This window comes from Anser cygnoides, chromosome 1, assembly GCF_040182565.1.
Source record: "Anser cygnoides isolate HZ-2024a breed goose chromosome 1, Taihu_goose_T2T_genome, whole genome shotgun sequence".
NCBI classification, from domain to species: Eukaryota; Metazoa; Chordata; class Aves; order Anseriformes; family Anatidae; genus Anser; species Anser cygnoides.
The window spans coordinates 77,468,807-77,491,052 of NC_089873.1; the positions used below are offsets into that span (position 1 = coordinate 77,468,807).

The 22,246-nt window shown below is 38.9% G+C and overlaps 1 protein-coding gene across 3 annotated transcripts in view; it reads right to left on the bottom strand.

Moving 5' to 3' along the window:
* GYS2 (glycogen synthase 2) overlaps positions 1–22,246 on the bottom strand; it is a 65,485-nt gene that overhangs the window by 6,974 nt on the left and 36,265 nt on the right. For all 3 annotated transcript variants that reach the window (XM_067000605.1, XM_067000612.1, XM_067000609.1), the window contains exons 5-13: positions 20,439–20,583; positions 14,415–14,532; positions 13,827–13,947; positions 11,288–11,394; positions 7,829–7,888; positions 7,079–7,157; positions 6,323–6,436; positions 4,073–4,199; positions 2,165–2,260 (exon numbers count right to left, since the gene is read on the bottom strand). In XM_067000605.1, coding sequence (XP_066856706.1) covers positions 2,165–2,260; positions 4,073–4,199; positions 6,323–6,436; positions 7,079–7,157; positions 7,829–7,888; positions 11,288–11,394; positions 13,827–13,947; positions 14,415–14,532; positions 20,439–20,583 — 967 coding nt within the window. The remainder of the gene's footprint in view (positions 1–2,164; positions 2,261–4,072; positions 4,200–6,322; positions 6,437–7,078; positions 7,158–7,828; positions 7,889–11,287; positions 11,395–13,826; positions 13,948–14,414; positions 14,533–20,438; positions 20,584–22,246) is intronic.

Consider the following 22,246-nt stretch of genomic DNA (forward strand, 5'->3'; position numbering starts at 1 on the left):
GGTGGGTGGAAAGAGGGTCCAAGCCCCTACTTGTGGGATCTGGGAAGGGGAGGGGGGAGGACAGAGGGTCTGTGCTGCTAATGAAGGAATTATAGCAGGGGTGCTGGGCAGAAAGAGGGACTCAGCCACTACTCAGGTGATCAGGACAGTGGAGACGGGAGGACAGAGGGACCAAGCCACTACTTAAGCAATGCTGGTAGTGGTGTGGATGGAGAGAAGAGCTGTTCTGCTACCTGAGGGATCTGGGCTGGGGTGGTAGGGGACCCACGGACTCTCACTAGCTGAGGGACCCTGGCTGGGGTGATGGGTGGACATAGGGTCTACCCTATAGACCCTCTCTGGGTGGGGAGAGGAGCTCTGTCACTAGTTGAGGGATCTGGGTAGGGGAGATGGGAGGGCAGAGGGTCCATGCTGCTAATTAAGGGATCCCAGCAGGGTGAGGCTCTGACACTGCTTGAAGGATCCCAGCAACAATGGTGGGTGGCGAAGGGCTCAGGGCAGCTACTTGAGGGATCCGGTCGGGGTGTTGGGAGGAAGGGGAGGGTGTGTATGTCTGTCTCTCTGTGGCTGGGGTGCTTGGTGGAGACAGGGGCTCTACTGCTACTGGAGGGATCAGGGCATAGCTGATGGGTGGACTGAGAGTCTGTGCTGCTTATTCAGGGATCCCAGAACAGGTACTGGGTAGAAAGAGGGGCTCTGTGGGATTTTAGCAGGGGTGGTGTGTGAAGAGAGGGTCCAAGCCACTACTTGAGGCACTAATTAGAAGATCCCAGCAGCAATGCTGGGCAGATAGAGGCCCCTGTGCACCCCTGTCCTCTTGCCAGTGGCAGGCAAGGCAGCGTGTGTTGTGGGGTATTTGCCCCCAGACTCTCTGCTGGCAGCCCTGGCAGGGGGGACCAGAGAGAAACCCCCTGGCCCTGGCCTGGGGCAGCACATTGGGTTTACGTGGCAAGGTTTTGGTAGTGGGGGGCTGCAGGGGTGGCCTCTGTGAAAAGAGTCCAGCAGCTGCCCCATGTTAGATAAGGGCCAGTTTCAGCCGGCTCCAAAGGGACTTACTGCTGGCCAGAGCCAAGCCAGTAAGTGGTGTTATTTGTGCCTCTGTAAGAGCAGATTTAAGAAACGGGTGGGGTTGTGCCAAAAACTGCGGTGCAACAGCAGCTAGGAGAGAGAGGAGTGAGAAGCAGCCCTGCATCCCCCAAGGTCAGTGCAGAAGGAGGGCAGGAGGTGCTCCAGGCACGGAGCAGAAGTTCCCTGCGGCCTGTGGAGAGGCCCCTGGTGGAGCAGGCTGTCCCCCTGCAGCCCATGGGTCCTACATAGAGCAGATCTCCACGCTGCAGCCTGTGGAGGAGCCCCCGGTAGAGCAGGTGGATGTGGCCTGGAGGAGGCTGCAACCTATGGAGAGCCCCTGCAGGAGCAGGCCCCAGGCCGGAGCTGCAGCCCGTGGAGAGGAGCCCACTCAGGAGCAGGGGATCTGGGGGAAGCTGCCGCCTGTTGGGGACCCGTGCTGGAGCAGTTTGCTCCTGATGGATGGACCCCATGGTACAGACCCATGTTGGAGCAGTTCTTGAAGAATTGCTTGCGTGGGAAGCCCACGCAGGATCAGTTTGGGAAGGACTGCATCCAAGAGAATGACCGTGAAGGAGCAGCAGAGGTGAAGCATCAGGGACTGACTGCAGCCCCCAAGTCCCCTGCGCCACTTTAGGGGGAGGAGGTGGAAGAGAGTGGATGGGGAGAAGGTATTTTGTAGCTTGTTTTCTAAAAAACAGCATTACCTCAAGAATTTCCAATTATGGAAAGTGTGCTTCAAGGGTTAAGTAAGACTATATTAATGCTTAATTCAAGACCTGGTTAGATGAGGCCTTGAGCAACCTCATCTAGTGGGTGGCATCCCTGCCTATGGCAGGGGGGGTTGGAACTAGATGATCTTTGATGTCCCTTCCAACTCGAGCCATTCTGTGATTCTATGAAGTGCTAGGAGACTCTATGCTTCTATGATTCTAACTGTTTTTTGCAGCTCTGAATGTATTCCCCCAGTGAACTGCATTGCAATGGTGAAAGCATGAAAGTGAGAAGTTGAAGCACTGTTGCTATGCTTTTTGATTTCCTAATGCAGATTTTTGATTTCCTAATACTATTATGATATGGTGTTAAAAAAAAAAATTACCATAAGCAGCTGGGTCAGCAACATGTTCCTGCATAAAACAGCCGAATCCAGAAAGGTTTGTGGTCACACTGGGAATGCCCATCACAGTACATTCAGCTGCCAAAAGAAACAGACAAAAAGTGTTTCAGGGCAGTATGTTTTGAATGATTTTACCCTGAGAGAAAAAAAAGAAAAAGAAACAGGCTGACAGAGGTCCCATAAAACTAGAGCTGCTCTGAAAATGACAAGGGAAAACTATTATGCTTTGTTGTGGATTTAGAGGAAAAGAAAAAAAGAAGAAAGAAAAAAATGGAATTTTAAAGAGAAAATTTTGCACTGTGAAATTAGCCTCATGTTTCCCAGCAGCTAAACTGAAAACTTTCTGGGAGTCCATGTTCAAAACAGAGAATCCCAACATATGGTCTAGACTGTTTGTTTGGAGTTAAAATTGAAGCCTGTTATACACAAATGTTCATTAGGTGTTCATGACTATTTGGAAAATTGAATCACTTAGTTGCATGAGCAGGTTAAACTTTGTATTTTGATATTCATTGTTTGTAAACTGATCCCTATAGCAACAACAAAGAAAGCATCATTAATTTAGGATTGCTTTCAAAGTAGGTGTGGAACCAGTATCATAAAATTATAAAATGTACACATCTTTTGTAGTTATTTCTGTCATTGCTGTGAGCAAGAATAACTATTTACTCAGGTTTAAAGAGTTTTTTGCTGATGAAATTAAACCTATCCTATGGTAGCAGGCAGATAAAATAAAATACTCTAGTCTTTGACATGCTGAAAGCCGTCTACACGCCGTTCATTCATATGACAACAAAGCTGGTGTCTATAAAACAGAGCTATAAATCCACCTAAAAACCACCATTTTTTGTTTCTCGGAGAATTAAGTGGGTATATCAACAAAGAGAATAATTTTTGCAATAAAAGAAAGAGAAGCTATTCTTTTAACTAGCATAAATCACAGCTTTCCTCAAAACTGTTAACAGTCTAACTTTTCTGGCTGGGCTACTTCAAAGTTACCTGGTTGTCACATTTTCTTTATACTTTAGCTGAGACTTGAACAGGAAGAGAAATTGCCGGAATGCAAGACCGTTGTCTTAGCTGGAATTAGATAGGTCTCTTACTTGGAGAGAAATAGCTCTGGAGAATGATCAACTTTGCAAAAATTTTTATTCTGATTCATTGGCTTGCAGCAAATGCACTTCAGAGGAGCATCTAAACTTTTAGATGTGTATCGAGATTACAGAAGATATTTTGGAGGACATAAAAGACACCTAGTATTTGATCTTCACAAGTATTCAAGTTTATAGTTTGCACTGATTTCATTAGATGTTAAGTGCCTTTTGTAAATTTTGGATTTTTAACTTTCTTTTTTTTTAATGTCAGAAACTATAAGCTTTCTGTATTTTTAGAAACTTCCCTTTAAATCTGTGATATTCACCATCACTTTATGTGTTTGTGGTAAATATCTTACATACGGTGTTACATATGTCTATCAGACTTAATTGCTATCTTGAATTAAATCCACTGAAGTATGTCTGCTGGTAGCAATGGAGTTGTTGCTTTAAGTTTTTCAATATGCATATTCCTCTAAATCTTCTTTTAAAATACCTGAATCAAGTTAAAAATTAAGTTTAATTTTTTTTCTAAAGCCACAGAAAATCAAAAGATTACATGTTAGTATGGGAAAGGGTCCAGCGCAGGGACAAATTTGAGTAGTTGTCAGTCAGTAGATGCCATTTTATACCACCTGGCCCCCAAATTTTGCCAGCAGTAAGACCTTTGCACTGCAGAGGAAACAGAGTCAAAAGAGTTTTTTCAGCACTCCAGAAGAAACTGGCTGTAAAGCTACTCTGCATCAACAGAATGTGTATTCATCTTTGGTACTAGTTAAATGTACAGATTGCCTACCTGGAGTGTAACCCCAGGGTTCATAGTATGATGGAAACACACCCAGGTGACAGCCTCTAACAAACTCCTCATAGTCCAAGGGCAGCAATGGGCTGGTTGAAGAAAGAAACTCTGGATGTAGGATCACCTGGATATTCAAAACTTACATTAGAGGTGAAAGGAAACTACCAATACATTTTAATTATCAATATACTTAAGCAGTTTCTTCACTCTTGTCTTTTCCTAAGTACTTGGACAACACTTCCTCTGTCCATCCTGTTACCTAATTCAGTTCCCACACTAAAATACATTATCTTGTAATGAACTCACATGCATGGGTCTTGTCCTGGAAATAATATTGATAATGAACGGTATTTTCTGGACAAGTCTTTGGCTTTATCCTTCCTGATCAAAAAAGACCATGCACATGGTGAATTATGGCTAAGGCTGTGACATTTAGCAATTCTAAATTGGTTCTCTTGGTTGGCTGTTCCAAGATACAGACAGAGTACAGGGATGTCTTGTTCTAGAGGAGGCCTCATGAGGACACAGCACTCCTGAGCTTTCAACTGAAATATAGGAATGCTTATGGTATTCAGAGGGTCTTTTAAGAACTGAAAGAATTTTGAAACCAGGCATATTATAACCCGATCATCACAATCCTGTGCCTGGGCTAACTCATCTTGCTGAAAGACAAAGCTTATTAGTTTAGGTTAACGTCCCTCTTCCAGGACCCAAGCTAATTTATTTGCATGACTCTGTTCAGCCTGGTGTTACTGCCCCATATTCCACTGACAGGTAAAGAACCTTGTGTAGGCTGTCCAGTCAGCTCTGGTAGAAAGAAGTATGAAGGAAGGGTTTAACCTCTGGGCCTTTATTCCCCAAATTAACATACTTCAACCATTATTCCACGTCAGGGATACGCCTTTATTCTTAATAACGTAGTCATGCTACTCACTTGCATAAATCAACACGAGTGTATTCAACCAGTAAATGGCCTGTAAACTTCTCATATGCAAGCTTATTTGATCCCACTGATTCAAGTAAGATTTTCCATTGGCATCACTGTTTTTTTCACATGACAATTGTGTGGACGTGTCATACGTGTCTCAAGATGACTTTCTCTTTCAAGTTTAGAGAACTTTTATCGATACATTCAGCTCATTTAGTATACATTCTGTTCAAGTAGTAGGTAATTTTCCAGTGGTAATGCCAGTTTTGTACAACCTTTCCAGTCAAGTTTGCTGAGAAGCAGGAGGAGGTATCTGCAGTGTTATACACAATCTGCTTTCTAATGACTTCAAGCTGTTAGTTCTGAGTAATTTTTTAATACATTTATACACAGTGCCTCCTTCTACGCTACATTTGTTACGTCTTGTATATTACTATCATATTACATTCTCAGAGCTCACTGGAGACACGTGCTTAGTAGGTATAAAGTTAAGCCATGAAGAAGCATACTAGGAAGTCGAGGAAAATGGTAATGCAGTTATCCTCATGAGGATAGCATACTGGGAACAAGAGATATATCATTGTCAGAGATACTACGCACCTGACTACCAAAAGAATGTTTGGAAGAGGAAAAAATTGCAAGAAGAGATAGCCATAGTTAACGGAGAAAATGCCACAGACTGCCAGACCAAAAAAACTTTGACAGACCTGTGGAAGTTGGAGCTGATCATTTCTGTGGTCTGGCAAACATACATGGAAGTATAGGAAAGAATTTATTTACATAAGTTTAGCTTCAGCAATTGAATTAAACATGAGCACAGCATGAATAGGAAATATTTCTGGTCAGGATCAGAATCCTGGTTAGCTTTTACAGCAAATGCTGAGCATCAGGGCGCTGTTCTTAATACAAGAACCAATACTCAGAAATAGCTGTGCTGAAACTCTAGACCTCCTGTTTTGAGCAAATTAATCTGTTACAGAGTTTAACATCCAGGTGCAAATAACCTATGGTACTTTCTGGATGTCAGGGGTAGATTCAGTAGTTCCTTGTTCAGCACAGGATGCAGCAATGAAAACAGTCAAATCCCTAGCATTAGATTTCTGATTTGAAATTAACTTAATTAAACAGCAACTGAGGATATCTGTAAAGTAACTAGTTATTCCTGGAAAGGGAGGAAGAGGGAGAAGTACTCTAGTAGTATATTATTGTCCCTCTATCAAGAATTTGACTGTGCTTCCCATGCTAATGATCCAGACTGACTGTTTAAAAAAAAAAAAAAAAAACAATTTTGTATCTAAAATTGAAATGACAGAATGTACCTTTACTCTGTCTGTCCGGTTATTGAAAAGGCCAATGCGTCGAATGGTATTGAGGATTGGATCATTGCCATCGTCAATCATGTTGTGGGTGGTCACTGGAGGCAGACAATGTCGCTAAAAAGAGAAAAGGCAATATATGAGGGGCAAAACTGCTGGCAACGCATCCTGCTATCATTATCTAAGGTTAGTGGAAGACAATGGGAGATTTTGCCATTGATATGGATAGGTTTTTACCCTTTCATTTTAAGATAAGAAAGTTGCAATCATACAATGTACTCTCCTGTATAAACCAGGCTACAAATGAGACCATAAAAGCTGTCAGAGCTTCATTTACCTCAAAATTAATGTATTTGTACTGACTTTCAGAAAGGCCTACCATTTAGTTTTAATTGTTTTTAGTGGTAGACGGTTGACTTTACTCATCTCTGCTTAAGAGATTGATTTTACAGATTTTATAAAATTGGAAGAATCCATGCTTCAGGAACAATGCAAAGACTTTGCACTTTATACAGAACAGAAGGATTAGGAAACCTGCATGTGACTGGGGGAAGATATATGGATTTACCAAAATAATTATTTTGGGTTGTACTGTCATTAAAAACAATCACAGAAGACCTTTAAATGTTGCCAGTGGGAAGAATATTTGCTGAATACTTCTTCAAAGTATGCATATGACTATGTGTCACATACAATCCTTGTACGTAGTCATGCTTACCATCCACAATAGATGTTTGTGTAAACAGTATGTTTTCTGACCTGAGTTGAAAAGATGGCTCTTTTCATAATGGTTATATCATCCCGGTCAAGAATCTTGTTCAAGTCTGGAATTTCTCCTCTGCAGAGGCAACACAGAGCCTACTTTACCAAATGACTTACTATCAGTCTTTCTGACAACTAGAATTATGAGCTTACATTAAAGTTGCATTAAAAAAATGAAGAAACAGCAAATGAAGTCTGTTCTGAAGTCTGCTGATGTCAACATGAATCTTTCCTCAGTTTTCATGGCCCTGCTATATTTCCTACATTTTATTCTCTTATACGCTTGCTGTCCTTCCAATTAGCTTCCCAAAAAGCTAGAATTATTATTATTTTTTCTGTTTTTCAGTCACACCTTATTTTTGCTGAAGCTCCAGTCCTCCCAGCTGTGCTGTGGGTCACTCACTTCCAGCTCACATAATCTGTCTTTTGAAAGGGTGTGAACAATCCACTAATCCATACTTGTCTCTGGTGATTTTTTAAGCTGAGGTAGATTGTTTTTGTCAGTGAGTAAGCCTCAGTGCTACTTAAACATCCCCATGTCTCTTAAGACTCCACAGTAGGATGCTAGTATGTTTTTTTTTCTCTGTAATTTGCCTGTCATACAAGTATCCTGTTTACAGCATAGAACATCCCATATCCTTCACGATCAAAATTTCTTACACAAAGAGTAGAAGCACAAGTACATCACAGGTAAACCAGATGAATATGTGGGTTTGCAAGGCAGAGCAAAATAACCTACACACTCACTTTAGCAAGGCATTGTAGAGTTTCTTTCCAAACTTTTCTTTCACAGATTGTGCAGTGTCCCTAGGAAAATAAATAGATTTATGTATAAACACGAGATCCAGGACAAAGAAAAAAAGAGATTCCTGCTGCTGGAAATTAAATTGTGCTTTTGTGTATATTGATGGAACCAAGAATGCAGAAACAGACAGAAGTCTCATTCTCAAAGGTCTTTTACCTGACCAACAGCCATACTGACAGATTTCAGTGCAACTGAGGTTATGATCTGCCTCCAATGATGGACAAACTGCTAAAGCCTGAAGCAGAACTCAACAGTGATTACTTCCAACACTTTGATCAGTAGACCACACTTTATCTCAGCTATGAAAAGAGAGCATTTACATGACTCTTAAGTAAAGAAACATAATAATTGACATTGGATACTAATCAAGACTCAGAGGTTCCCAACTTAACATGACTTTATGAAAGATGTAAGATATAAGAGGTAAATAAATAAGGATTTTAAAGCAAGCTTTTTCCTTCCCTTTCAGACCCGTTTCTTAACTTAAAGACTTTTGAAAATAAGAGTTCGACTAACAAGTAGTTTGACAAAAAATAGTTTGCAAACAAACACACAAAAAACTTCCTGAAAAGCTCGGGCTATGTTTTAAGCCAATAATAATACCCAGAAGTGTTATATTTTAGTTGAGAAAGAACACCAGCAAACAGCTATTCTAAATATAAAGAACCATTTATATTATCCTATCCCTAGATGAAATAACTTGAAAGTACAGATGAAAGTGCTGTTTAAAATATAGCGCACACACGCTCCATTTGACTAAAATGCTCTCTTTCATGGGACTTTTCCTTCTTTCCTACATTCTAAGAATTAGATTTTGGGCTAAGACAAAACTTGTGAAGTGAAATCCTAAACTTCACCAAGCTGAAAATTGACATACTAATTTTTAGTTGCTCTCTCCCAGCTCACAAAGATACAGTAGTGGATGAGTTAATTGTGGATGAGTCATAAAGCAGATAAATGTCAAAACAAATTGATCCAAATCTCAGTAAGCTAGTCCCCTCATAACTGTGTTTTCTTTGACTCATGCCATGAGCAATCTCCAAAACTTAACTCAGATAGGATATGCTGCTGTTTCATAAAGAGAGGAAAAAAGGGATTTATATATCCCAGATCAGCCATCATCTATTCCTCAATAACTGCCAATATCTTCTAGTATTTAAGTTCTGTGACATCCTTAAAATTAACTAAAATTATTATTAACACTGATATCAGGTGGTTTTATCCACCAACTCCAGATGCTGACCATGACAATTCTTCATGTGAGGGCACAAAGACTTTTTTGCTTTTCACAGAACACAGTGGGAAGAATAGCTGGAAACAGCATTTTTTTGCATGATTTCACATCTTTAAAGTTACCTTTACTGTTACCATTGCACCTGCATTACTGAGTACCAGAGAAACAACCATGTAGTAGAGACACAACAGGGAAAAACCTTTTCATGTTTTATTTAAATAAACTTTACTAATATATCATATATTATTTATTTAACATATATCTGTTAATATACCTTTAATATATACCTTTAATATACCTGTTGCACTGTATTCAAACATTACATACTTTATATCAGAAACACAGTAGAAGCAAAAATGGCTTGTTGCAAGCATGGCTGTTTCTCACCGTGCTTACATTATATTCCTGCAGTTGACTCAGAGCCAGATCCTGGCCCTATGACAGCAGTGACTTCACTTGAATTCACTTCAGGATTCAACAGTATTTCCATCTGAATAGCCAGTTCCTGCATATAGAGGTCTCATTAAAAACTCTGGCTGTGTTACCTCACTTCAGCCATCTACAGTTAAAACCAGTTGTGTAGACCCTCCACATATCAATCAATGGTGACAATCAATTTCAGAGGATGATTCCCTTCACTCATCTTAGACTCTTCCTGAGGTGGTATAGGACGAATCATGATCTGGAGAGAACCACCACTCTCTACTAGCAGTGAAGGCAGCTCAGATGTATTGCTTTTAGGAAGCCACAGATGAGCAATTAATTTCACCCTCTACCTTTTTGGCACCTGTTTCCAGAGTGGTAACCAGGTAGAATGTTTCCTGTAAGTCTCCCAAAATTGCTGAGAGATGACTATGGAGATAATCTAGAGAGTAAATAGATTTTTCCTATTTGTCGTCTTTTCAGATACAGCAAGAGCTAAATAAGTTCAACCACCCATGTTAAACTATTTCTGTCACTGCTCCTGTGCAGTTTTAGTATCCACTAATCAAGGGCTTCAATCTGTTTACTGATATCCAGAAACTCAACCAGAGGTGATCTGGAGGCAGATAAGAAGATAAGAAGAAAGACAGTATCCTTCTCTTACGCAATGCTTTTTATCTACAAATCTCTATGTCATTTAGATTTCTATAACTTTATAGAACTGGCATCAGAAAGAGGTGTCTCATCACAGTGAGACGCAGGCGTAAAACCAGAAGCTAGGTCTTGTGGGGTTTAGTCCCATACCTTAAGGATCAGCTTCCTTAATTCTGCAGCAGTTTAACTGCTCTAGCCACCTGATAAGGTGCCCATGTTCACTTCCCTGCTTAGATCTGTAAATACGCAGAGTGAAATGACATTTTTCACTTTTTTGTTTAATTTTTGTTTGTTTTAATTTTTTCAAAATGCATGAAGAATAATATAAATATAATATTTAATATAATTCTTTATAAATTTGACCCTGAAAGTTTCAGTCTGAAAGTACCTAACAACATGTCCCCTCCTGTGCAGAATCACATAGCCACTAAAGGGAGGTGAGTTTACAGCTGCATGTTGAGTTCTGCACCTGAGTTGCTTTTTTTGTTTGAAGTTGTAAAATGAAAAACTGTTAAACTGAGGACTGTGACAGTTTTTGCTTTGTAATTGCAAGTTTCACCACTTGGGTCTAGCCATCACTCATTGTAAGCTATATAGAAAATTACGCACAATTGATATCAACTGTTATTTTTCTGCTGGATTAGACAGAACACTTTCCATATTTCTTAATAAGAGAGCAGATGTAATTAGGTAGTTTTTTTTCACCACTTATGGCAGAGAAGCTCACTCTAGTAAATTAGCAAGCAGTCCTTATTTTGTGGCAGCTCAATGGCAAGTCCAAAGGAAGAAACAGAACAAATCCAGAAGACTAGGTTTTCTAGAGCATTTGACTTTGTCACTACAAACCAGGTACTGGCTGCTACCTTGTTAGAAAGGATGACAAGAAAATTTCACTAAAAATAACCTAGAACAACAAAATATGTAATTTACCCTTATTTATCATTCCCATCTCTTTCATCCCCACAAATACATTCTAGTTACTCACAATCCTCAATTTTAGCAGAGCAAAAGAAAGCATTATTCTTCATCAGAAACATTTGCATGTCTCCTTAATTAACCACATAAGACCTTCAGTGACAATGGTAATTACCAGAGCTGCTTCCGGACTGCTTGTCCTTTCAGGGTTTCCACATTGAAATTGTTTGTCTTTGCTGGCATAATGAAGAACACAACAACCGTAACATCACTCTTATGTACCTGCATGGACATGAGACAGAGAGAAAAAGATAATCTCACCACAGGGTATCATTGCCCACTTTAACACTAAGGATTAGTCACAGCAAAACTAAACACACTTTGATTAGTTATCCAGGAAGGCTCTGATCTGATTACTCTCCCTTCAGCTGTGAAGGTTTTGTCCAGTCAGAGGTATAGCTGAAAACAGATATAGGTAAACAGATGTCAATTGCCAAGTTCCAATTTGGGCAATATGGATCTCCCTGACTTCTCATGGCTTAGGGACCACAGCTTAGGATGTGAAAATAAACAGCAAAAGTTAAAAATTCTACACAGATTTTCTCATGTGACATAAATTTGGTTGGCTCAAAGGGGTGAGAAATTAGTTTACTAGCTGGGGTATGGCCAGCCACGGGGCAAGGGATTCCCTACAGCCAACAGAACTATCTTCCATAGTAATACTGCCTCAGATGAATGTTCTGAAAGAGATGTTATCAGCAACCACTGTGTACCTGAACTCCTAGCACAAAATCTGCTAGACACACAAAGAACTGCTAGTAACTTCTTGATCATCTCTCACATCCACCTCACTCGAAAGGCAAAAACTACATGACAAAAAAACCTGACACTTTGGTTATAGGGAAACTCCTCACCGGGAGCAGAATGAGGTTTACTAATGTCAGCAACTCTTTAAAGAAAGCTAAGAGTAAACTATGTTCAGAGCTGTAAAAACTAAATTATTTTTAATTGCCCCCCCTCTAAACTTTAGACACACAAACATGCTGTTAGCACACCTTCTCTCAGATTGAAGTATGGGAAAATGTGCAGTACAAAATAATAAGATTAATCTATCATTTTAAGATTCCTCTTTTCCCTTTCTTCAGGGCAGATCCAAAATCCATTATGCTATTATCTCAGCGTATATTAACAATCTGCCATAACATTGACATATCAGTCAAGTGTTTTAGTAGTAAAGGAAAATGACTTTATACTGTAAAATAACTTCATCCAATGCTATGTATTTTTGAGGTTCAGGCACACTGCTGGAGACTTGTTCAAGAAGCACTATAATTCTCAGACTCACAAGTAGTACAGGTTATTCTGCTGTTCCCAGCCAAATCATCTCTCCTGAATTAATGACAGAGCAAGTGTTCTTTGGAACAGTAACACAATAAAGCCATGTTCAGCTAATGGGAGAAGCAAGCCCCGGTACACTTCTAGAGTACTCTGGAAAACTAACCTCAGTTTCTGTTGATTTTCCATCAACGTAGCTGCTTGTTATTTGTTTCGCATCAGTCATCAGATAAAATAATAGAATGCTGCAATAATTGCTTAAGCAATTCTTTCCTTCTTACCATGCAAGACCTTCTATGTTATCAGCATTTATAGTTCATAGCTGTGTAAATGGCACTAAAAAGTAGCTATTTTTGCACAGCATTGCCAAACAACAAAACACAGGTATTTGGCAAAATTGTGGAGGAAATCCTTAAGTTATATGAGATGATCTGTTGTGTGAGTGGATTAGTATTTCCAGGAAGCCCACGGGCTCCAATGACATTCTAATAGAAGGCGGCAGTAGAACAAGTGTACTTAGGGCCTTGAACACCAGTATTTTGTCAGCCCTGCTGACAATACTGTACCAAGGTTTTATTCAGATTTTCCACATCATTTAAGTGATAAAGTACAAAAGAGAGACTGGGACAACAGACAACTGAACCTATTCTTGTGAGATGACTGAAAACTGATCAGCCTTTTTTTAAAAAAAAAAAAATATATTTATTTATTTATTTATTTTTAATATAGTCCTTGTGACACATCTGGAGATGTTTTCAGTGACCTCAATTGCAGAAGGTACATACTCTGCTCTTTGATCATGACAAGGTCTAGGTTTCTTCTCCATTAAAGTACTCAACAAAGAAATTAAGAAACATTGCATTCATTTTTATCTAGGAAAACAGAAGTATTGAGCAGTGACTGGCCTCCCCATGCTCACTCATCAGGACATTGTTGTACTTGGAATTTTAATGCAAGATTCCCATCCAATATGATAATAGTAGTCAAAAAAAATCACGGTCAGGTTCTAATCAATTATGTGATTGCATTAAAAAAATATTTTTAAGTTGCATCATTACAGAATGATTTTGTATTTGCCTTCTCATAAGTACACCTTCAGAGCAAATTCTTTAAGCATATTTTTAGTATTTTTCTTTAATAAACAAGGGTCGTAACCACAGATTAACTTCTTGAACTATGTAATTAATTATTTTTAAGCAACCTGAGAGTGTTGTATGTTCTGATGATTCAGGGAGAAAGCTTTATGAAAACTTTGAATATCCCATAATTATTTTCCTGTAAACCAGAGCATTGCATGGAAATTCTTGCATGTCACTTCCATAGTAAGGTAAGGTTGAGTGTAAGATCTACTTTTTCTACATTTTCAGAAGCTTTCTTACCCTCAGCAAAAAGTTTAATCTTGATAAGGCTTCTAGAAACATATCAGCTCCTTTGTTGGAAAATTCGTATCTCCCAGCAATGAAGAAAAATAATGTCTTTTCAAGACTGAAGTCAAGGTGGCTGAAAACAAGCAAACAAACAGACAAGCACAAAGTGTTTTTCAAGATGTAATCATACAAAACACACAACAGCTTTCTATTCTGGAGGAATTTATTATCTCGAGAAAATAATGACAAAGAGGCTTTTCTTTAAATTACGGTGACTATCTTAATCTGATAAACTCTATCTTGGGTAAATAATTGAAAAAACAAACAAACAAACAAAAAAGACCTTCTGCCTGATTCCATAAGATGTTAAACAGGGCTAGAGCTGGTGTCTGAAATTTCTTCAGCTTCTGATTGAGAAATCCCAGACAGATATTTGACTAAGTTGGTAATATTTCACCTCCATTATGAAGTATTTGTTATTCTTCCTGGTTTTTTTTGTTTGTTTGTTTTTTTATATTGGTGGTGGGTTTTTTGTTGTTGTTGTTTTGTTTTAAATAGTGTTGGACAACCATTGCTAAATTTTGAAAAGTAAAAGCATACCCATAGAAATGACCTCGAATGAACTCTTGGATCCTAGCCTTGTACATGGAATGCAAATTCTGAAACTCATGCATTGCTGAAAATTTCTTAATGTTCAAGCCATTTGGGGTGACAACATCTGGAAAAGCAGAGAAAAGGCAGAGGTAGACATCTTCAGAGTCAGAGAAATCTTTAAGGAAAGAACCAGCATGTCTTTCAGTGTCAGCATGTGAAGAGTTAACAGTCTTATTACTCATAGCTAGAGAACAGCACTGCCTAACACAATGCTTTCCACCAGTTTTCTCCTCAGAGCTATTGCATGTGGTATTCCATTGTCTACAGCATTGAAATGGCTTTGTATCATTTTGACCTGTACTCTACATTAGCATAGACCCTGCTGGATAGAAAGGTCCCTTTTGCCCTATCAGGACTGAAATTATGCCTCCATTTGATCATTTTTTGTTCAATACATCCTTTACCTCTTTAATCTCGACATCACTGTTGCCTGCTTTATTACTATACATTGAAAGCTCTTGAAAGCAGAAATTGTGCCATACTATGCACTTGTTCACTGCATGGCAAAACAGTCTGTTCTATCCAGACTTCTGAGGATTTACCAGAAAAGAGAGTATCAGAAACCTTTCTGAAGGGACCACCTTTCAATAAGCTGTTGGATTTCTCCTTCAAATAGCCACAGAATATTATGTTTTACACTTTTATGGCAGCTCTTCTCAAAGATACCAAAGCATCTTGCAGTTAAAATTTGCTCATTTACGGTACCTTCTAAGTTAGAGTTATGGATAGGTGCAGCTTGTTCCAGCCAACACTGAAATTCAGTCACCCTTCACCTTTCTGGCACAGCACACCAGCTATTTAAAGGCTTGCCCTAAATCTAGTTAAAGTAAATGGAAAGAATGTCATTTTCTTGCCTTTGAGTTCATTTATTAAAACTGTGTATGGAAAAGAAAGCAGGGCCAGTACCTTCACAGTAACACAGCTGACTTCAGTAGACTGACACTAGATTATGCCAGAGATTCTTCAAATTCAAAGAATCTTCAAAGAAGGAAGAAACTAATTATTAGACGATGCACCAGTGTTGATTTCATACTTGTTCTCCTGGCAAGTGTCATCAGGTGTCTAGTAACCACAATTATCAGCTGTAGTCATTGTTAAAGCTTTATGTATCATCCAAATGACCTTCAGTAAAATACTATTCCCTACCACTTCTTCATGCAAAAAAAACCCCAGCATCTCCTTTGATCTCAGTGCATATAGTTAACTGTCCCCATTCACATCAAGGTTACTGTTAGGAGCACTGTCTCTTGCTTGCCACTTAATACAGGGCTTGAAGTTATTGCCATTGTGGTCTTTCAGTCAATGATGTCTGACATTCATTTTTTTTCTGTTCCTTCCCCTCAAAAGCAGAGGTTTGCATGTGCCTATAGCATTAGGCATCTGACCTAATACAAACTGTCTTTTATTTCTGGGGACACTCAAGATGACATCTTTAAAACATCCAAGGCTCCTTTGGCTGAATACATAGAATCACAGAATCATTTAAGTTGGAAAATACCTCTAAGATCATCTAGTCCAACCTTTAACCTAGTACTGACAAGTCCACCACTAAACCATGTTACTAAGTTCTACATCTACACATTTCTTGAAGACCTTCAGGAATGGGGACTCAACCACTTCCCTGGGCAGTCTATTACAATGCAGCACAACCCCTTTGGTAAAGAAATTTCTCTTAATATCCAACTTAATACTCCCCTGGCACAACTTGAAGCCATTCCCTCTAGTCCTATCACTGGCTATATGTGAGAAGAGGCCGACCCCCAGCTCCCCACACCTTCCTTCCAGGTAGTTGTAGAGAGCAATAAGGTCTCCCCTGAGCCTCCTCTTCCCCAGACTAAACAACCCCAGTTCCCTCAGCCGCTCCTCACAGGACTTGTGCTCCAGGCCCTTCACCAGCTTTGTAGCCCTTCTCTGGACACGTTCCAGGGCCTTGATGTCTTTTTTGTACTGAGGGGCCCAACACTGAACACAGTACTCAAGGTACAGCCTCACCAGAGTATAGCACAGGGGGACGATCGCCTCCCTGGTCCTGCTGGCTACACTATTCCTGATACAAGCCAGGATGCCATTGGCCTTCTTTGCCAGCTGGGCACACTGCTGGCTCATGTTCAACTGGCTATCAAACAATAACCCCAGGTCCCTTTTCTTATCAAGATCATTTAAAATAAGTTCAATCAGTTCTCCATATGCTGTCCAGTATACTTGCCTGACCTTTTTCAGGCAAATGTCATGGCCATTTTTAATGACTTCCTTGAAATTTACTGTCTACTTTAGCAGTATTTCTATTTCCCTTCCAGGTAAATGATCTCGGATAACTCTTTACCTTATAAAGTGTCTTGGGACTCTTTATGTTAAATGGCAGTAGATAAAAATACAACCTTTGTTAGTAACCATGAAACACCAAAAATTTTGATGGATTTCTCTTGAAATAGCACATTTCAAACTGAAGACCAGCATTTACCAGAAATTTTTGCTTGTTAAGCTCCAGATATTGATTCTCAGTGACAAGAAAGGAGAGTTTTGGTGACACTAACAAGAAATCTTGAGTTCTTCTTGCTTTCTGCTGCCCATAACCAGAGAACTACAGTGGATCTACTCTGACCAAAGCCCTGTGTGGCCTGATATGAGCATTTCATCAAAAGAGCTGAAACACCCTCCATCTCTCCTTGTGTTTACCAACAGTGTATCTTCTCCTTCCTCTGAACTACTTCTTATTCAGCATGGGAGAACTGGCTCATGCAGGACTTAGCTTTGATACTCTAACTACTTTCAAGCTCTTCCCAATAAAATAAGAATCATTGATGGGGGTATTTCTGGCCAGTTTCCAACCACTGTCTGGTATTTATTAATCAGTGAGTTTTGGACATTCTCACCCAGCAGCAGCAGCCTGTATATCACCCACTCCAATGTTCTTTGATTCAAATGCAGCTCCATTTACCCTTTAATCAGGAATGGGGCTTGATCTGTCTCTTAAGCCTTTGCGGTACAAAATAAGCATGGTTTCTCAAAGCATTAATTTCACTATTTCTGCTCAACATACAATAATATTTTGAATATGTGTGAAGAAATGTACCCTTGCCCTAGTGAAAAAGTGATGAAAGAGGGCTTTGTTCCTGTTTTAAGTGTGGGGTTCTTTTGTTTTCTTTAATATATTAAAGATATTTTTGTTTTAAAATCATCCCAAGTAGGTGAAATCAGAATGATTTGACTTCTGTATTCACAGGAAAGAAACTGGCATTGATTTAAGTAATAACAGTACAGTATGATGTTTTCTTTGGATAAATTGCAGAGTTTCAGGGTTGACTCACTTTTTCAGAATTTACTCCTGTGGCTTTGATCAAATATATGCAGCTTCAAAGTCTAGAGCTAGATCTTAACCGATACCTAAATATCTTGGAATTTTGATTCAAAGTCTTCTCTACTGGTAACAAAAAATATGTTTCATAACTGAACGTAAATATTAGAAATCCCACAATATCAGTTTTCAAATCATGACAATATAACTTATGATCACTGACAGAATCTTGCATGATCAAAGAAAATAGGTTTAACATCAGACACTCAAGCTTTTGACAAACAATTTGATAAATTACTGATCAAATTTAGTACTCCTAAAACTGAAGCACTATGGCAGCATGTGAAGTCAGTCTGATGTAAGCAGTCATTCTGCCAAGTTTAGACTACATACTTTATCTTATTATGCACACTTTATACACATGGCAAACTGCCCTTTGTCCTGATGAAAAAGCCCTCTATACAGTTTTAAAGGGGCTTTTCTATGTGATGACATTTGTAATGTAAATTATAATCCAATTTTAATATGAATGAGAAATATCAAAGACTGCTGTACTTATCACATTTCCTCAATTGTTTTTTGTTAACAACTTTGTTGTGAAGCTTACCTCTCAATAAATTCAAGTGTAAACAAAAGATAACAATTTTGTGCCAATTCCGCACTCTCCTTTTAAAAGCTTGTTTTCTAAAGCGATCACGAAGTTGATTTTAAAAATTCTTTCACTATTCACGTTCCTTTGCAGAACTCAAGCTTCATGATCTACTGAGAGTTTGCTGACCTTTCTGAACAGCCAACATCTATGTTGATTTCACAACTTCAGAAAGAATAAATAGTGTGAGAATAGACCCCTACACAGTTTATTTGTGGTCTAAGATTTTAAAGTAACTATGAAGTAATTATTCCCATCAGAACATATTTGCCACTTACAATTTTCCCCTAGGATTTGTGGTACCAATTCCTACGGAATTTCTTAGTAGCTCTGTCAACGTGAAGTATGATATTTGTCAACATTTTTTAACCGAAGCATTAAATATATTTACTTGTTTTCTTCAAAGTTTCAAAAATACACAAAAAAGCTCAGGCCTGTAAATCTCTGGGCATGGAATTCCCTTCAGCTTCACCTGAAGTTCTATCTGCAATGTGCAGATTTCCTCTCCCAAATTAAATTGGATTCAGACTGATTTCAATCTCCTAAAATCCCAAAACATAAACTGTGATTTTTAATTAAAGCTATTATCTGGAGAAGCCTCATGTCAATATAAAACAGCTTCAAAAGTCTGATTTTCAGAGGTCGAGTTCTCTGCACTTGAAAAGAAACAAGGCCTTTCAGAAAGATCCCAGGTTAGGTGACCAGACACAAATTACTTTTAGGATGTGGTTGTCATGCTTAAAAAGGAAAATTCTTCTAATTTCATCATTCGATTGTCAGTTGGTCAGCAGTGCAACAGAGGATCCAATGGATAACTTCACCTTTTATCCTAATGCATAAACTGTGATGTGGCTTGAAGCATTGAAGTTAATAGAGATAGCAGTCTCAGACCTATAATTAGCACTGCAATTCACCTAAAATAAATCTATAAAGAATAAGCAAACCAATCTTAAACCAAAACAAAAGTTCTTTGAAGATTTCTATACTTAAAATAATCAACTAAGATGTAAGCACACCTGCTAAATAGTCTCAAAACTGTTTTGCAGTTTTTCCCCTATGATGCATTCTTGTGGATGGAGTAATATGGCTTATCCTTCTAGAGCACTGTGCTGTTTTAAACGGTATTTCAATGACACCAAGCTCGGATTATTACCTTCCTCAAACTCCATGCATGGAATACAGTAAGGTTTGAAGATAAATTCCGTATTTTATAAGACAAGTGCAAAGGGGAAAATTGGACAAAGTTTTGGGCATGCATATCAGCTATTTTTTTAAACTGTACTGGTTGGTCTAATGGAAAATCATGGTTCGTGATTTGTCCAAAATCATTGGCCATGATTATCATGGTTAGGTTCTAAAATCATGATGGTTATAACCACACTGCTGTTTCTAGCTGTGAGAAATACAGGCAAATGAACTGCATTCATTTGTGATTATTTTTTTTTGGCCTTCTCATCATTTGCAATATTAACTAGAGAAAAACAGCATTAACACTGGAAAGTTCAACACATCTAACACTGTTTCACACATAAAACCTTTTGCTATAGTTTTAAAAGATCATATTGCTTTGTACTAGCAAAGCAACCAATCTCACACTCTGTAAAAGCTGGTGAAATGTATTACAAATATTCCATCTTCTGCTTTCATCAGTTGACCTCTGGTCAACTGGAAGATAATGATAATATATGTCTACCTCAGTAGACAAAACTCCTGAATCTTAGCTATCCCTGCAAAGAAAACATATTATCCATAGAGGTAAACTAATGCTCCCCTGAAACAGTACAGAATGTAATTATTGAACGGTGCTGAACTCAATTTCTTCCACATTACATATGCTGCTAGAATGTGTTTCAAGTGATATCGCCTGCACATTTCTTTTGAAAACTGGTTATTCTCTGTAGTGTAGCCACACGTATGGACGTGTGCCTTGCACTTCATGTTTGTATGGCTGTCTATTATTTCCATTCAATCTGAGAAAATGTAGATACTGAGAGGAAATATAAGAAGAAAACAATTCAGGTCTTACCAGGATTTCTTTTAAGCATGTGTTCTGCTTCTATAGCTGTTATCTGTGAGACTGTGGTGAACACATGCGCGCAATGTACGGATGCCCGTTCCATACAATACCGATGGTAAATCTGTCTCTCTCCTGCTTCTTTGTCAATGTCAAACTGTTAAATAATAAAAATAAACAAAAAAGACACTTAAGTGATATGCCCATCAGACTTATCACCATAAAGAAAGTCTCTTAAGCTTGGTTAAGCTTGATTTCCCCAGGGAATTACTTGTGAATGTGGTCTCTTGCCTCTTTTTTAAACCATTTAATCAACTTCAGAGAGACTGATGGCAAAAGACAAGTTCCGGTTCCTGCATGTTTTTGAAAAAAATGTCAGCTGAGCAGTGGAAGGAGACACAGATTAATGATCCAATGATACATAAGGATCTGTGCTGTCTGGCCTGCTGACTGGCCACGTCATGTTGCCGCTTGCCTGGACTTCTTGGAAAACTTGGGAGAGCAGGGAAGTTGCTGGTAACTGAAGGTATATGGGGGAGAGAAGAGAAATGGGATGGGGACAAGAAGAGATCTGGGGGCTGGGTAGTCTTCTGGGAATCATGGGTAGGCAAGAGAGAAATGGAGTTATTATAGTTATGGAGAGGTGGGATGTAACGACTCAGCCACAAATCCTGAGGGAACAAAGAAAATAGAAAATGAGATATTTTCTGATACTCACAGCTGTTCTTCCTCTAAGTCCACCACTACTATTTGCTGCTCTTTTTAGTTCAGTTTTAACTCAATTAATTTCTAGAGGCAGATGTAAGTTAAACCCCTAGATAAACCACCCCAAATTATTTCTGTCACTTCTAAATTTTGCAGCTGCCTTTTTATTGAGCTAAATGAAAACTAAACAAAACAAAGAAAGCTCAGGTCTGGATCACTAAGTTTTAACTGCAAAGGCAGGTGCAAAGGATTCACCTTCTCTCAATATCTATTAACTAATGCTCCACACTGAAATTCTCCACTATGGCTGCATTTACCAAGAAGATTCCTTACCATATGTCCCTATTACTGTCACAATGTTCCTTTGCATTGACAAGTATCTGATGTTGTTCTAGCTAGAGGTGACTACATTTTACTGATGGATGCTGAGATCTTTGTGAATAACTGCATATTAGAATTTTACATTCACAAAAGTATTCCAGGAATAGGAGTAAGGACTAATGTCCTTACTTAAGCAGGCTTTCCTGTCCGTCTGATATAGAGTTTCTGGCTCACAAAGAAGTTAGTGAAACAGAAACTGGCAAGAGCTATGCAGTGGAAGCCTTATCACAATGGGAAGAAAATCCACAATACCCATTTAACCCATGCTTAAAAGTTCAAATGTTCATCACTGGTGTCCACTGCAAAGCCACTACAATGTAGTCTAAAAAAGAATAATGCTAATGAGGTATCAATGATTACAATTAAATGGCAATCCGCTTAGTCTTACATGATGTTTCACTCCTGGGAGCATCAAGGTTACCCTCACCAAGGTCAACAGCATGGGCACCATGTAGACTGCATGAGCTACACAGAGCATGACTGACTCTCAGTGAGCTCTGTCATTTCATTGCTAATGCTAGATGCACAGTCTGAGTCTGATTGCATTTGACTCCGTAACTTCACGGACTGTAATAGATTTAACCATTATTATAGGCTGAGCAGAAAATACTATCTATAGTTATGACTTTCTGACCTTTGTTAGTTGCTTTCCATACATCAGAACTTGGCCAGAAGTAAAGCTATTTAGACTGTGACTTTCCCTATTGAGTACATGCTTAAGAACTTATCTTAAG